The 18,639-nt window shown below is 32.7% G+C and overlaps 1 protein-coding gene across 1 annotated transcript; it reads right to left on the reverse strand.

Moving 5' to 3' along the window:
* Nucleotides 1,781-7,349, reverse strand: LOC109709182 (CBL-interacting protein kinase 23). The gene is made up of 14 exons (XM_020231272.1): nucleotides 7,191-7,349; nucleotides 6,199-6,261; nucleotides 5,657-5,728; nucleotides 5,432-5,539; nucleotides 5,212-5,292; nucleotides 4,794-4,847; nucleotides 4,562-4,687; nucleotides 4,190-4,279; nucleotides 3,963-4,082; nucleotides 3,453-3,569; nucleotides 3,181-3,297; nucleotides 2,860-2,916; nucleotides 2,458-2,532; nucleotides 1,781-2,335 (listed from the first exon to the last, which is right to left on the reverse strand). Exons 1-14 carry the CDS (start codon nucleotides 7,200-7,202, stop codon nucleotides 2,243-2,245), a joined length of 1,185 nt encoding a protein of 394 aa, XP_020086861.1. The 5' UTR covers nucleotides 7,203-7,349; the 3' UTR covers nucleotides 1,781-2,242.

Consider the following 18,639-nt stretch of genomic DNA (forward strand, 5'->3'; position numbering starts at 1 on the left):
GCCGAACACGAGCGAGCTAGGGCCGACTCGTGTTCGGCTGGTTNAATATTTTGTTTTGTTCTCAAAAGTTAATTTGATTATAACTGTTCTCTGCATCTTTTACAATAAATAAATTTCTTTTTAACTAAAAATATAGAGAATTAAGTTTTTTTTTCTGTTTTTATATTAATTATTTTGTATGAAATCATAGAATTTAAGATAGGATCAACACTTTGTGTGTGTGTGTGTGTGTGTGTGTGTGTGTGTGTAATTTTTTGTATTATGCAGAGTTGTTGTGGACACGACTTTAATAATAAGTGGAGGAGGGAGCGGTTAGTTTATGGATCGATGATTTTATTAGATGAGAGGTCTAAAAAGAAAATAAAAATTCGAATGCGAAAGGACATGGCATCCTCAATTTGTCAAATATAAAAACCTACCAGGTTGACCGACCGTTTCTAGCGCAGATGACAAATGGCTCAGAGTGTATTTGTTTCATCGAAAGTTAAGAGGAAAATGAAGTAATTTTTTATTGTAAATGTCATTTTTACTGTGTGGTTACCGTATTTTCATCTTCAGTTGAATCTTCAAAATACCGTAATTAATTTTTATCCACTCCACATTAAATTAATTATTATAAAGAGAGTAAAAGATAATAATAAAATATTAATGATGGAATACTTAAGTTTTATATTATTTATTTTTTATTAAACAAATAGCAAAATTAGGAAAATTTCAGTTTCACAGCTATAAAAACAATCAACAGAAGACAAAGTGTGGAGTTCACTCTAGTTCGCCTCAAAATGTGAAGTTCACAGCTATAAAAACAATCAGCGGAATATAAGTAATTTTTATTTAAACTCTTGTTCACCTCAAAATATTTTTTAATTCGAACTTCACCTTTGGTGAAACAAACAAACAACACAAACAATCATATAAATTTTTTATTTATAAAAATATTAGAAACTAGCAACACCACCAATCAAGAGCTTGTCATTAGTAGAGAAACTTCCAAATCTTGCAAATGCATTGTTTATCAGAGAAAAAAAAAAACTTTAAAAAGGAGCTTTCCAAAATCTAATTAAGTAGCTTATGATTCGCCTATTAAAAAATTATATTCATACCTTGTATGATTATTTTTTTTAAATTAACACGTAGCAGCAGATCAGACTCTCTGGATATGCTGTTTGATGCTGTTAAATCCGGTCGGATCCGGGAGCCGTTGCTGTTTCAGGACCAAATACAAATATGTTTCAAAAGCTGAAGCTTTGAACGACACAGGATAAATATTGAAAAGTACAAAAAAAAAAAAAACATAAAATTAGTTTCTGATGATTGATAAGGATTCAATTTCATGGAAAAGAGTTTTATTCTTATAGTAATTTAATCCCTCGATGTTCATGCCAATTTATATTTCGTCCTCACATTTTAAACTAGACTCTAAAATTGGGCATACATCTGGAAAGGTAATACTATATACTATCATCCAAAAGAGCGATTCTACTTGTACAATCAAAAACAGGTGTAAATTTTACATCCTATTCAAACAAGAGACAATTTATGAGATTTTTAATTTCATGGAAAAGAGTTTTATTTACAAGAATGTAATCCCTTAAAGTTTCATGCCAATTTGTATTCCATCCTCACATTTTCAATTAAACTCTAAAATTAAACAGAACAGACTATTTGGGCCAGCAAAAGCTGAGCCAAACACCCCCAATAGATTGCTATTTATACAACCAAAAATTAGATATAACTCTTACATTTTATCTATCCAAAGGCCAACATTTTGTCATTAATCTTACGAAAAAAAATAAAATAAAATAAAAGCATTGGTAAGTTAATACAAGGGCTTAAAAAGTTACACAGAACAAACTCAATTTTTAAGAACTGAAACATCGAGGGCAGAATTGCTACCAAGATCAATTCCAAGGACTAATTTGCAATCAATCCCCTCCAAAAAATTATTTAAAAAAAACGAAAAGAAAAAGGAAATCTCACGGACTAAATTTAAGGGGGAAAAAAGATGCCATTGTTTGTTACCTTCTTTTACTAGCAAACAATGAACTTTCTCAAATTTCAAAAAAAAAAAAAAAAAAAAAAAAATTTCAATCGTTTTGTTTTTTTTCCCACTCCTAATAAGCTGTTATTTATTTAAGAAGCATTTCAAATTGTACCCCAAATTACAAACCTGCATTGTTGGACAATACGAAAAATCATTATAAAATATGTACAGATGCGAATTTAAGCTTTTAAAAGCAATTTAAGCTTTTAAACTCTCAGCTGCTTCTTCATTTTGGTCGTCCTTCGGCTTCCAAACGATATCTTTCAAGCCGGTGGAGATATTGTTATAGAACTAAAATCACAAAAAGATAACAAAAAGAAAGGAAAAAAAAAAAGAAAAAAGGGAGGATAAACTGTAGTTCTCAAAAAATTGAGGATATATAAGATATTTTAGATGCAATAATGCTTATTTACCTTGTGAAATTCAAGCGTGTCGCCTTTGGATTTGCGAAGCTCCACCATGAACAAGGAGGGTGCAACTTCAAAGACCTTTTTAAGCAAATTTATCACGAATTTCAGTGATCACTACACAATAACATACACGAGGGGAATTGCCCAAAAAAAAAAAAAAGACAACACTTTCGATCTTGTAATTCTCGGAGACTGAAATAGCCCTAGTTTTCATTGCTATAATTCAGTCAAAAAGGCATCATACTAGCCCGTAAAAGATACTTCCGCTCGGAGTTGCAAAAATGGAAAATGTGGATTAAAATTGCGAAGTTGGAATTTGAGTGGATCTTTCGTTTTTCAGAAATGAGCTACTGGAAATGTGGAAATCGGAATAGCTATATGTCCAGGAAATAAGTCTGTCATTACCTCAGTGGCGACAGAAAGGTGCCCTTTCCTACCAGATTTTTCTCCTTGAAGCTTGAGCTGATATACACACACAATCATTAGTAGCCAAACAATAGGAAAAATACACAAGTACCTTTTGAGAAAACGAAAAAGAAAATCACAGAGAACACAAAACAGGTGAATGATGTACTGGAGAGTTATAGTTGGGCCGCTATACCACAATGGAGTTTTCTGAATTTTCTATTACACATTCATGTAACAATAATAATTCTCCTGAAAAGTTTTTTTCGTTCATTTGCGGCTGGCGTTTGGGGAGGTGGGGTGGGGGGCCGCAGGGTATACCTTGTAATCATGTTTCTGTACATTAAATCCCAAGGGTGCTGCTGCTGCTTCAATCTTAGAAAGTATCTCCTTTGGAGGAAGTTTCGATGCAAATCTTGTTTCCCTTTTCACAACGCCCTGCGCAACATGCAAATGGCTTCGACATTGGAAAACCAGGACTTTAAACAAGTGTTATTAAGCTTTTTTATTGTACAAATGCGTCAACAAGGCGCACTAGGTACACGCTTGCGTTGAGAAATATATAAAATGGTACAGTTTAGAATTAAGGTTACCATTTGCTTTTCAAAAAGAGTGCCGAGATTGAGGCCCTGGGATGTAGAAATAAGCTCAAAGGCATTCATCAAAGCAGGCCCCCCTTCTCGTCTCTCCACAACAAGATTTTCTGGCTCCTACACGTCAAAACAAAAGAATGTTTCGAGCATGATCGAACACATGTTGGTAACTTCTATTCAGAGGAAAATAGGCAAAAGGAAAAAGGACTTTTGCATACCTATCATTGCAAAATTATCAATTTATATATAGTAAACCAGTAAAAATGTGAATATCCATAATACCCATATATACCTGTTGAGAGTGCGAACCTATTTAAGATGGGAGTCTGCTAAGTTGGTTTCATATAAGAAAACACCTTTTTAGGGGCATTTTTGTTAAGCAGGGGTATATATGTCTTCTATGAAGGGCATATAAGATATTCAGATTTTACAAGGATAGATATATTAATATATAACATTGCAGAAGTATAGTGATATTACCAAAAAAAAAAGGATGGAAAAATTAAATACCCCAGATTCGTTAAAAATATCATTCACATCGTCAAGATTAACATCTGGTGTTTCGAAACTTGGTGGCTGATAACCCTTCTTAAACCACTCATTCTCAGTGACTTCTGCAACTGTAATCCGCTGCAAAATGGCCCAATTTACATTTTCTTTAGGCAATTCAATCCAGAATTTGATAAAATTTTAGAGAATAGGGTTTGACAATTGAATGTACAAAGCTGGTAGATTACAGTTTGTGGATTGGGGTCCAAAATCCTTCGGATAAGTTTCTTGGCACTTGTTGAGAACCAAGATGGACAAGAAAAGTCCGCTTTAAAGATCTGCATTTAGCAAGAAATATTGAAGTTAATAAAGCCAGCATGATCAGCATCTTGACACAGCACCTCCGCAAAAATCAAAGTAATTGGTATAGCTCAAAAGTCTGGTTTCTTTAAAAATATATATATACATTTACTTTAAGCTGGATAGTTTCCCAGTCATGACGGAACTTGGCTTTTATAACAAAAAGAATTTTGATGGGAAATTTGATGAGTATAGATAACTATATATTTCTGGAGGGCATATATGTAAATATCTCTATTACTTCTGAGCTAAAAGCTCACCTTTTTGTAAAGCGACGTAAGGTTCGAATCTTCGAAAGGCAGGTATCCTGCCATAAGGACAAAAAGGATTACTCCGCAAGACCACAGATCAGCCTTGGCCCCATCATAACCTTTGTTTTTTATAACCTAGTCCAACATTAAGAAAACCCACAAATTTTCTAATTGCGAATGGAAGAATAAAGAAGATGTAACTTTGATCTCAAGAGTCAGTCATCCCAAGTATGGAAGTAACCTCAGGGGCAACGTAATTGGGTGTCCCACATGTCGTGTGAAGAAGCCCATCCTCCTGTAGCATAAAAAAGAGATTTAATTAGTGGTTTGTTCATAGAAAGCTGTAGTGAAAGGAGGTCCTAACGAAGTTTTTAATTTGAGATGGAAAGAAGTTAACAATTTAGAGCTTAGGAAAAGTAAACTGTTAGGAATTTAAATAGGAAGATATAACCATGAAAAGATGATGTTGTGTATCAAAAGAAACATAAATGCTCAGTACTACAACTTCACATGATACAAGAACAAGAAACGAGAAGAAAAGTAGTTGCAAGAATGATAATTTCACCATGGCTCAGCAATCTAATACAGAATACGAATTATGTATAGACATTATAACATGTACAAAATAATCATCATAATAGAGTAAGCCTTATACGTACACGAACTTGTTGAGGTAATGCACTAAGTCCAAAATCTGAAACTTTCAGATGTCCGCTATTATCCAGCAACAGATTTTCTGGCTGTTAACAAGACAATGTAAGAAGCCAGAACAGTAGTAGTTAAGGGCCTGAGAGTTGCAAAAAGTAAAGAGTCGCAAAAATTAGCATCTTTGTGGAGATATATCAATGCTAAAACTAAATGATTTAAATCTTCTTTCACCTTTAGATCTCTATGACAGACACCTCTGCTGTGACAGTAGTCCACAGCATTTATTAGCTGCTGGAAATACTTCCTTGCTTCATCCTCCTTTAGTCTCCCACGAGAAGCCTAATAACTCAAACACGTTGGCATCAAGAAAACTAAGAAAATATGATAAGATATTGATTTTATCACTCCAAAGGATTGAAATGACATAACTAAACACAATTTCAGGCAGCATCTTACAATTTTGTCGAAGAGTTCACCTCCGGTCACAAGTTCTAGAACAATGTATATCTTTGTCTTGCTGGCCATCACCTATGCAATAATTGCCATTGTTTGTAACAGGTAACTGAAGAAATAAGGAGCAGGAATTGCTAGAACGTAATTTGATTTTTATTATTTTTATGATTCAAACCAAAACAAATCTCTTAGTGCCTTTTTGGCCTATCTTACGGAGCAACTTCTCTACTCCGAATATCAGCAGCCAAGTGTTGACAAATAAATATCTGGGTCTTTTGCTTCTAAGTTCCAAAACTAAAATCTCAAATTTGAAGCATATGCTTGTAAGGCAACAGGATGTTGTTAAGAAAATTCAATAGAAAAGTTGTAAGTTCTTTTGGATCTGCTCAAAGATGACTTTTGTGGGAGCTCTTACCAGGCCAAACAGGCACCAAGTATAGAACCAGAATCTCCACAACTGATTAGTATGGTCCTAAAAAATTACTTGGTATAGAGAAAAAAAAAAAATCATAATAGTGCAGAGGGACAGCATGCTGGTGCCTTACCTCATACATGCGTATGACATTAGGGTGCCTGATCAGCTTCATGGTTGAAATTTCACGTTTTATCTGAAGGCATAAAAGTTGAAAATATATATACTAAATGTCATCATGTGCACAAGTGACTCTCTAATTGAATGATAAAACTAGTAAAAGAACGCCGTTCAATTGTCTAAAGATAATCATGCAAAGGCAAAAGGAAATCAACTTGACAGTTTTAGTTGAACTTTCAAACTAAAATTCTTATCATTTACGATTCCAGGGCCAAACTAAAGCACATAAAAGAATGTGTTGACTCACTACCAAACAAAAAGCACAGCAAAGTTTTAGATGAATGATGGAGTAAACTACGTACAACATCGCATACAGAAAGAGAAAGTTAAGGGGTGAACAAAGATAATCCAATCACAAAAATATGCCTTTGTTTGTTTCTATAAGGAAAAAAATACATTCCATCTGATGTCAACTTATATAAAGGAAAAAGGCCAAAGAATATAAAAATACACCCAAAAAAAAAAGAAAAATTAAACCATGCCATCTCTTTCAACAGCACACTTATAACTAAAAGAATAAATCAATTAATCAATTCTTTGTTTTTTCCAAAATTTATGTAAGGATCATAGGTGCCTTCGCCGTTTGGGCAACAAAGTAATACTACTAACATAAGAAAATGGCAAACAAAAGAAACGTCTCAAACCAAAAAAAAAAAAAAAAAAAAACAGACACTTTTATTTAAAAATCAAAAGAAATTGTAGTACAGTTAATTAGACTTTAATAATCCCGAAAAAACATGCGAAAATTTTCACAAGAAGAAACGGTAATTTCAAGTTAAGCCACATAAATTATTCCGTATAAATCGAAAACATGAAAAATCCATAATTTTCTTCAGATAAAAAACAAATATCTCACCCAGATTCATCTAAAACTACACAAACAAATATAATCAGAATTTGAAGGAACAAAATTAAAAAAGAAATCAAAAGGGGGGAGAATGGGACCTGGGCGATCATCTTGTGGCGGAGGATCTTCTCCTTGTCGAGGATCTTGATGGCGACGTTCTCTTCCGTCTCCACGTTCCGCGCGAACTTCACCTTCGCGAAGGTTCCTTCCCCGAGCGTCCTCCCGAGCTCGTACTTCCCCACCCTCACCCTCCCCCCTCCTCCCATCGCCGCGCTCATCTCCTCGTCCTCGTCCTCTTCCTCACCCCTGTCACCTTCGAAACCCTAAACCCCCCCACCCCCAAATCGATCACAATCTCTTCTTATTACACGGTTGCCACACCTGCGACTTCTCCACGTTCATCTTCCCCAAGCCCCTCCTCAACCGCACAAACACGACCCAAAACCCTAACCCTAGAAACCGGCGGCGATCTCCGAAACGGTGGCGAGGGTTTGCAATCCGCGGAGCTCCATGGAGATCGGGGAATCGATTGATTGAGCGTTTGAATCGCAGGTGCCGTAGAGGAGATCACACCATCATTTCGCTAGAGAGATCGAGACACACAGAGAGAAAAAGCGAGAGAGAGAGAGAGAGAGAGAGAGAGAGACTTTGCCGTGGAAACTAGTAAGAAGAGGAAAGTAGAGTTATTTGCTATTTATATGTCCTAATAGGACCGTTAGAAATTAATCGTGTACCCGATCTACTTACGTGAGCAGTGAACCGCACCAATTTTTTTAAAAAAATTTACTTTTATTTTATTTTTTTGAACCGTGCCGTTTGAAAGTTACATTCTGTAGTATCTCTTTGACCGGTTTTTTTCTTTATCTTTTTTTCATTATAGATGATAATGCTATTAGCTTGCCGACAAAATTATATTTGTGTTCTCATAAAATATATAATTACTAGTTTTTATAGTGTTTTGATATTGCAAATTTATTTTTTGAAATTATTTACTGGTACAGAAATTTATAAGAGCTCGCTTAGTATCAGAGCTCATCTCACGCTAATTAATAAAATAAAATATCAGTAAAAATATATAAGAATGAGACTCTGTATTTTCTGGTGGACCATAAAAATTTATAACTGATTCGTTGCAATATACAGAATATAATATTATATATATAAATAAATAAGATATTTTTTTATTATATTTTCTAGCTGTACATAACATAACTCTTTACAATTCCAAACAGATCCTAATAATAATAGCATAGTTTAAATAAATATTTTTATTGAATTTGATTGTAAAATTTAGTGCTTCGTTATTCACAAGTATAGAATTTTTTAAAATTCTTTAGTTATACGAAAGAAAAATATTATACGAAAAAAGATTCTTATATCATTTTATTTTATTCTAATTTGCTGATCCGGTCTATACACCATGTGCAGGGAAAACGATCCTTATTTTTTGCGACAAAATGTGAACTCGGTACGGTGGCGATAATTGACACGTGTCACCATACGATGCGCTGAAGGGGGTAGGAGCATTTTGCTGCTTTGAGAAGAACACGGGATCGTTGCTTACGAAGGTCCGTTTTTGAAAAACGACGACCACGGGTGGTGTCGGAGCGATTACCGCATAGAGGATTTCTATGCGAACGTACGGAAGATGTCCCCCCCCACCCCGAAGGTGACGTCACGCAATCTAGTTAGAACCCATGCACACAGGAAAAATTTTAGAATGCACCGGGTGCATTGGTGACGTGGCGTCACAAACCAATCAAATATCTCCTTTTAGAGATATATGTCCCATCATGATTGTAAAAAATATTTTTATTGTACTTTTGTTTGAAAAGAAGAGATGTGATTGATTTGTTATTAATGACGTGGTGCAAGTGTGACAGTGTAGAATTCCTCTGCACGCAGAGACGGAGCAACGTTTAGGCCCAAGGTAGCCATAACCGCCTCAACTTTTTAATATTTGCTTAATAGTCCTTGTATTACTTCAGCGTCTTTTTTTTTTTTGGCAGTTGTAGTTCTCCTAATTTTTCAATATTTATTTAACAGTCCTCCCTCTCCTTATATGTATAGTTTTTGTCTAAATGAAAATACATTAAGAGTCTCTTGCTTATAGAGTATTTTGAAATATGTTTCTCAGAAATTTTTGTTTAATATTTTTTAATTTATAATTAGGTGAGCTATTTTATTTACTTAAATAAAAGATTACATTAAATTTAATAGCTATGCTAATTTTATTTGCTTAAAAACTAAAAAACTGGTTAGATTTTGTAAAATTTCTAAGTTATTTGAATGTAATAATACAAATAAAAATAAAGCTCATATTTTTATATTAATTATTTAAGTAATAATTTTTTATTAATATTTTTTAATTAAATCAAATCTTATTTATTTGGTAAAGCTTCCATTTGAATATATTTTGGCCTTCTTCAGGATTGAATTCAAGCTCCGTCCCTATATGCATGCACGTGGCGAGGCACGTGCATTATCATATTTTTCTCATTACGAGTTCTGGAAATGTTGTTTTTATATATTAGTGATGTATTAGTATATACAATAATAAAATATATATATATATATATATATATATATAATAATTTAAAATTTTAATATCTTTTAATATAATTTTTTTGAATCTAGTAATTGCTAGATTCACTATATATGTCTGTGATAAGATTGTGTTTTTTTACATAGAATATGTAATTGCTAATATAATAGTCAAATAATCTCTTGGAGATTATCAGAGTGGGGAAAGTTTCATTTGTGACTAATTGTCCAAGATATTTGCGTACCAATTTGGTCAAGTTTCATTTTCTTAATCTAGTATAATTTTATGGTGGTATGTCATTTTAAAATTGGATGTGAAATACAAACAAAAAAAAAAAATGTTAAAAAAAAAAAAAAGTTCAGTTGGTAGCTCACCAACCATGCTTTGTCGAAGAACCCTGATCCATCACCATCTGTCAGTTTTATTTCAATTTAATAATTATAATAATTCTTGCTTTTAAGATTTAAATTTGTTTTAGATTTTAATATTAAGAAGTACCTAATCAAATCTTTGAATGAAGGTACAATTATGACGCTACAGCGAATCGAGGGATTCCTAATGAGATATTGTTGGGGAATCCTCGAAAGTTTTATCTAAAGAAAAGGATGGTCTATTTCCTCCACTTTCATTTGGATCTAAAACTTTTTTTTAATTCAAAAAGGTCTCATAGTATTCAATATTTGTAATTACTAATTAATTGTCTCTTCCATTGTTATCATTCTTAACACTATATATGGTATAATTTACCTACTCTTTAGTCTTTACCATGGGTGTAAGTAAATATGGTAATATATATTATTCTTTGCACCAATCATTTTCTATCAAATCTATTTTTTAAATAAAATATTATTATTAATTTGTGCCGTGTATTTGGCCTTTACGAAAAGTGAATAAGATATCGTAACTCCAAAAGTCGCAATTAACGCACTAGATACCTCAATGCAAAGTCAAGTCAATTAAACACGCATCAACAATGAAAAAAATTAAAAAAAACTCTCTTATTGTAAATTATGAGTTTTTAGTATTATTTTTTTTAAAATTAAAGAATGATTAAGAAGCTAACCTAGTATTATTACCCGCGCTCCATGTGTTAGTTCTCCCTTACATTTTTTTAAATATATATATATATATATGTAGATTAACACTTTGATCGAGCTTTTTAATGCAAAAAGATATATATACTAGATAACAAATTGGCAAATAAATAATTGTGGACAAAATATGCCAAGAAAAAGCGTGCAAATTCATGAATCTCTTGCTACTAAAGTACAAGGACAACTAAATATGACAACTAATGAAAAAGTCTATGAATGGTATATTCCATATATGTTCTAATTGGTCTCAATTATTATTATAATAATCTAAATTGCTTACCTTTTCGCTAGAATAATAAGTATTCATTAAATAAGCTCTTCGCCTGCGTTCAAAGTTTCCATTGACTGCTACAATTGCATCTCTCAGCATGAGGAAATTACGTACAATGGTGCAACATAAATTTTATTTACATATTTATTTATTGTTCTTAGGTTTTAATTTTTTATAATTAAAAGCCAACTAAGAGTTTGATTTTTTTTTCCTTAGAAGGTCTTGATATTTATAATTTGATAGAATAATATATTTTATCGATAAAAAATAATTTATTTTATTTCGAGAAGATGATTTGAAGATCGAATGTGGTATATATTGCAGTTCTAAATATTTGATTATACTACTCATCTATCAAATTTTATAACTTACTAAATGAAATGACAGAGATATATCAAACAAAATATTTATGCATCTGAACAGAGCCTCAGTGTTATGTCTATGTTATCAAATTACAACGTCGATGTTCGTAAAAGAATTTTAAGATTCAAGCGTGTTATTATATCTTTGGTAAGTGATACAAATGGAACAGAGAAAATGCCCTAATTAATTTCTTGGTCCACGTAGTATTTCGTATCTAGTCCCAATTTCACCATCACAACTTCAAGAAGTTATTCAATTGTTTGAATGGAATAAATCTTATGAATTCTAGCATTATGCCAAGTGTTGTTTGGTTCCCTAAAAAAATTTCGGAAAATAGTTTCATGACTGAAAAAATATTTTTCGTCAATTTGGTTTTTAGAAAAAAGTTGTTTTTTCCTGATTTTTTTTTCAGATTTTATCGTATTTTTATTTTCTATTTTTTTATCTAAAAAATGAATACTATAGAAAAAAATAATATCATGAAAAACTCTTAATTTTCCAAAAAATAGTTTTTCATGCTTTTTGAGGAGACAAATTAATGCTCCTAAAAGCAAACAATGGCTTTGGAACGTGCTTACCTTAGCTGAAGCTTCTACAAAAACGTTGTTGCACTTGGAGACAAGTTCTATTTTGGTTCAAAGCTTTTGATTTTAATATTTAAGATTATTAACTATTTAAAGTGTTCCATTTTAGTTCTTACTAAGATTATGAACTTTGATATTTAAGATTATGGACTTTTTAAAAGTATTCCATTTAAAATTCTAAAACTTATATAACAAAAAAATTGTAAATAAATAAGTAGTAGTAAGGTTAATTGGCATAAGCAAGGGAAAAAATAGTTGATAAATGCACGATGCATAGATGTACAGATACACTAGGCAGTAAATTATCCTCGAACCAAGGACTACAATGAAACTTTTTTAAGAGCTTAGGGACTATTAATGTTGAGATTGATAGTTTGAGGGCCGAAATGAAACTTGGTTGAAAGTCCAGGGACTGCTGGTGCAATTTAACCTTATCAAACGACATCAGCAGTAAAAGTTTTAACTCGTGAATGAAGCAGGTAGCGTGCTATCTATTCTCAAAAAAAAAAAAAAAGTTTTAACTCGAATATTTTGCTAAAACTCCCTTTATCTTTTCTTTCCAGTAAAAATCTTATATAGATACTTTGTTTGGTAAAAAGTTGCTTTTTGTTTTTTTTACTTTGTGAAAATTTAAAAAGGAACTCTTTTATCTTCGGAAGGTGCAATGACGGTGTTTTAGAAAATTTCTTGCAATCATTGTACTAACTGTCCACTAAGGGACCCAAAAAAAAAAAAAAAAGTTAAATGCATTCCTATCTCTACAAATATAGTAAATTATAAATATGTTCTTACAAAGTTCGACTTTATATGTTATTTATGTAAAAGTTTTAATATTTTCAAATATGTTCCTTTGTCTTGTTACCATTACAGAACTGTTTATATTTTAAGTAAAATGTCAATTTTACCATCACAAATATATCATTCTAAAAACCACAACAGTGTAATATAAGAGGGGCAAAAATATCCAGTTATCTCATAAATTAACCAGAATTAAGCATTTAACCTATGATTAATTAAAGTTTTCTAATGGATTCTTACGGAATGAACATATTTGAAAACATTAGTATTTTTACAAAAACAATATATAAAATTGAACTTTGTATGGATATATTTGTAATTCACTATATTTGCAAGGACCTGTATGAAATTAACTCAAAGAAAAATGTACCTTGAGTGTTTGAATTGCTAAAACAACAAGTTAGCTAAAGTAAACATACAATGTCTTATTTGTAGGAGAAATTGTTGCGTAGACCTCATGGATTACGTCAATCACTGATCGTCCAGTTGATCTGCTATGAATCTATCTGTACTTTACTTCCTAACCATTAGGCATGTCGCAGCCTTACCGCATTCTAAGATTTTTTTTTGGTTTTTTTTTGAAAAAAAAAGCGACAGAGATCCAATATTTATAGGGACAGAGCAGATCAATTAGGCGGTTCACACCTGATGTGGTTGAGGCAATTTTGTCCACTTAATCAAGCTCCCACTTGTTTTAAGTAGAAAGAACATCCCTTGCTTGTCATTAGTCATAAGTTGTCATAAGGAATCAGTTCTTATTACCTAGGAACAATAATTTATAACATACAAGATAATAGATTAATATAGCTGCTTCTCCCAATCACATCTTAATTGTAGATTAATCTAGGTGTCTAACCAACCATGTTTCTACAATAATTTTTCTACTCTTATTTTTCGGAGAACGTCGGTAAAAAATCGTCAGCACTTTGTCCAATACCTTTAATCAAATAAAAGCCTTAGCACAAGCTTCGCGTCGGGCAACAAGCCCCTTAATAAAATATACAATTATATTGTTTGTTGGCGATAATCTTAACCATCGTAGAAATTTTATGGCTCTTTGGTGTTGAGAACCCTATCTAACGATAATAGAAAAAATAGAGCATACAGAGAATATACTGTAACATGCTCATTATGATATGCATAACGTAATATTACATATGAAAATAAATAAAATATATTTTTATTGTACTTTTTCACTATACGTAATTTCTTTGCAACTTCAAACGAAGAATTAGTACGATGACATACTTATTAGCTTTAAAACAATATAATTTTACTTTGCAATGATCCTAGACCAATTATTACTAGTGAAGAGGCTCGCGCTTCGCAGGGAATAGAAATAATTAATAATAAAAGAATATCAAATATTTTTTTATGTATATCATTTGCCACACCTGTCAAAGGTTCTTTGTTGTTGGCGGTGGGGATAGAACCGATGATAGCTTCTCTGGTGACAATGATAGTGATGGTGATGACGATCCCTTCGGCGCAATGGAGAGGGAAGGCGCGCACACATCAGTGAGAAAGAGAGAGGAAGGGAGGGAGGCAATGATTTAGAGGAAAAAATGAGGGATGGAGAGGTGAGGATTGTAGATAACGACAGATCGTTTAGATAGATTAATTGAAAGTTTGATGGAGAAAATCGGGAAGGTTATTATGAATTAATTAGAAATAAAAATGTGATAATTATAAATGGTAGTGAAAGGTAAAGGAAATGGGAAAGAGTTATGATGAATTAATTAGAAATAAAAATGTAAAGATTACATATAGCTAGGAGCAGGTTATGATGAATTAATTAGAAACTAGCGTAGACTTCCGCGCGATGCGGCGGATAAAAATTTTTTTAAAAAATTAAACTATAAGATGTGCATAAAAGAAATTATCATTTGCCAATGCAAAAATAATTTTTTTTTTTAATCACTTACCAATCCGAAAACAAAAAAAAGAGGAGATGAAGAGAGATTCATATATAGTGAAAAAATTAATATTAATATCTCAACTCATAAAGANTAGAGAGAGAGAGAGAGAGAGAGAGAGAGAGTACAAACTCCGTGCTTTGAAAAGTATGGAGATTTTCGTGTTTGTAAGTTATTTTCAATTATAGGATATCTGATTCGACGATCGACTTCGTTAGGCATAATTTATGCTATTGGGACTATCTAGAAACTAAATTTTATTATTTTTCCACATTATTTATCAAGCGATCACAGGGTCTTAAAAATTATTATTTTAACGGCCGATGTGGCACGTTTTTAAATTTAACGGTGTAAAAATTTTCAAATTATATTAAATTTTAATAGAAAATTCTACTTAACATTAACAGAGAGCAATACTTCCAATTTGAAATTTGAGACTTTTATCACTGTTTTTTATTAAATTTTTATTTTCAGCCATTCATTTTGAGGCTACTCGTTCATTAGGCAAACAAAGTCAAAAATTATGAAATTTGGTTTCTAGATAGTTCCAATAGCGTAGATCATATTTAGCGGAACTGATCGCCCAATTAGAAGTCCATCATCGAAAACAACTTGCAAGTACGGAAGCTGAAATTTGGTCTCTCTCTCTCTCTCTCTCTCTCTCTATATATATATATATATATATGAGTTGAGTTAGAATACTCTCAAAAGCACCAAGAGGGTGTTTTTGAATTTTTAGTCATTGGATGGAGAGATATAGAATTGAGATGATGGTGGTATGTGGAATAGTGTTTGATCCAAGGGATATTAATAATCAAGGAGTAGATCCAAGGGCTAGAAACTCAAAAGCACCAAGGGGCTGGTGCTTTTGAAAGAATTCTAGCTCAATTCATATATATATATATATATATATANATAGATAAGGTGCAATAATTTTAAGAAGATGAGAGGTCTCATAAATAAGAGTTATAAATAAGGTTTAGCATTAAATTAAATTGAAAATTAATTAGGAAGAATTTAATGAGGAAAGATTTTGTAATTTGAAAAGACATGTTAACTTTATGAGAAAAAAAAAGAAGTTAAGTGAGTAATTGCCAACTCATTGAACTTGCAAAATTAATTTATAGAAGATAACTGTTGACCGTTTAAGGAGTCCAACAGTTTTATTTACTGTGATAGAGAGAGAGTAGATAGACCCTAAAAATTGAGGTTACAAAAAAAAAAAAAAATCAAAAAATTGAGGTTATGCCACGTCACCTCTAAACATTGCGGATTAATAGAGAGGTATAGATATATATATATATAGAGAGAGAGAGAGAGAGTACATACTCCGTGCTTTGAAAAGTATGGAGATTTTCGTGTTTGTAAGTTATTTTCGATTATAGGATATCTGATTCGACGATCGACTTCGTTAGGCATAATCTACACTACTGGGACTATCTAGAAACTAAATTTTATTATTTTTCGACATTATTTATCAAGCGATCACAGGGTCTCAAAAATTATTATTTTAACGGCCGATGTGGCACGTTTTTAAATTTAACGGTGTAGAAATTTTCAAATTACATTAAATTTTAATAGAAAATTCTACTTAACATTAACAGTAAGAACAATACTTTCAATTTGAAATTTGAGACTTTTATTATTATTTTTTATGAGATTTTTATTCTCAGCCATTCATTTTGAGGCTACTCGTTCATTAGGCAAACAAAGTCAAAAAATTATGAAATTTGGTTTCTAGATAGTTCCAATAGCGTAGATCATATTTAGCGAAACTGATCGCCGAATTAGAAGTCCATCATCGAAAACAACTTGCAAGTACGGAAGCTGAAATTTGGTCTCTTTCTCTCTCTCTCTCTCTCTCTCTATATGTATATATATGAGTTGAGTTAGAATACTCTCAAAAGCACCAAGAGGGTGTTTTTGAATTTTTAGCCATTGGATGGAGAGATGTAGAATTGAGATGATGGTGGTAGGTGGAATAGTGTTTGATCCAAGGGATATTAGTAATCAAGGAGTAGATCCAAGGACTAGAAATTCAAAAGCACCAAGGGGCTGGTGCTTTTGAAAGAATTCTAGCTCAATTCATATATATATATATATATATATATATAGAATTAGGTTGGAATACTATTAATAGTAAAATGTTCTTTTTGCTATCAAGTTTTTAACCCTTCGATGAAAAATTGTAGGGTTAGGATGATATTAGTCGGTTAGATTTGAGTAGTCCCCCTAGGGTTGAGCGGTCCCCACTGGGTTATAGTATTTAATCCAATGNCCCGAATCCGAATTTATTTTGTATTATATATAATATATATATAAAAATTTGATATTATATTTGAATTTGTATTTTAAAATTTTAAATTTAATATAATATATTTTGAAATATTGAAAAAAGAAATAATTGTTTCGGGTTCAAATTTTCGGGTTCGGGTTCGGGTTCGGGTTTCGGATTTTTGGTCGGGTTCGGGTTTGGATATGGATTTTTAAAATCCGTCGGGTTCGGGTTCGGGTTCGGGTTCGGGTTCGGGTCTCGGGTTTGGAGTCGGGTTCGGGTTCGGGTTTTTAAAAATCCGCCCCGAATCCGACCCGTTGACATCTCTACTTTTAAGGCGTTATCTTACTACCAATAATGTGGTTAAAAATATAACCTTTAGTTGTCGCATCTAGTGTTTTGTCTTGTTCCAAGGAGAAAAGTAATTAAATAACTTTTCCTAGTGTTAATAATTCCACATTCTAATGATATTATATCACAGGTGAATAATATCTTATTGTGAATCATGGAGCTTTTTTATATTGAATTATTAGTAAACACCTTCCCCAGATGAATGAGAATATAGTTTCAATAATTTGTAGTAGTGGGTCCCCCATTAGTGTTGGTTACATGTGATTATTCCATAGCTTTGTTTTCTTTTGCCTATTTGATAGTGGTTAGTTAGGTGGTATTAGTAATATGCTGAAGCACTGGCTCAGAAGCTTTTCCTTGCCACACTTCAGTGAAATTTGTAATTTTGACCACAAAGCCAGACCAAACAGGCTTTTAAATTGTCTTCGTTCATTTTTGTCTCGACTTCGAGAACACCAATTTTGACATTTGCCGACCATAAAAGATCGACGACTCAGTAGTTCCACCGTATTCTTTGTCTTATTTTAAGTTTTACCGCCCGTTGAGCTGCAGGATTTGGTACATAGAATGTTGACCACTAAGAGTGGTTAGATAAATAACTAAGGTAACGCTACGGCATATATATATTTGTTTGGAAAATGCTTTAATTCTTGACGTACAGGTAAATCCATATGAGAATTTGGATAGCGTGCACGAATCAATTCACACAGTTTACATTATGTATAATAGCACGTCAACAGTATATAAATACAATATTCTAAGAAATCTGTATCTGGCTTCTCAAGTTGCGCTTTTTTCCAAGTCCATACATAGCTCAAAATTGTGCGAGCAAGGCCCATCAAATGAATGGGCCGGCCCACTTAGATTGAATTATCTCCGAAAGGGTTTTTTTTGCAAATAGCCCCCTGACAAATTTTATTTGCAAAAATAGCCCCGTCCAAAAATTATTTGCAAAAATGGCCATATCCCTGCCACGCCAGCACCACGTCAGCGCCACGCGGGCAGGGCGGGCCCAGGTGTTTAAGTTGAACACGGTGAACCATTCACCGTGTTCAATACAAAATTTTTGTATTGGACACGGTGAATGGTTCACCGTGTCCAATACAAATACCCCAACAATGACTAAGTTGGAGGTATTTATATTAGACACGGTGAATGGTTCACCGTGTCCAATACAAATATTTCGATCTTAGCTATTTTGTATTAGACACAGTGAATCATTCACCGTGTCCAATACAAAAACTTTGTATTGAACACGGTGAATGGTTCACCGTGTTCAACTTAACTATCTGGCCCAGCCCCACCCGCGTGGCGCTGACGTGGCGCTTGCGTGGCGGGGTCAGGGCCATT

The sequence above is a fragment of the Ananas comosus genome, linkage group 4 (assembly GCF_001540865.1).
Source record: "Ananas comosus cultivar F153 linkage group 4, ASM154086v1, whole genome shotgun sequence".
NCBI lineage: Eukaryota > Viridiplantae > Streptophyta > Magnoliopsida > Poales > Bromeliaceae > Ananas > Ananas comosus.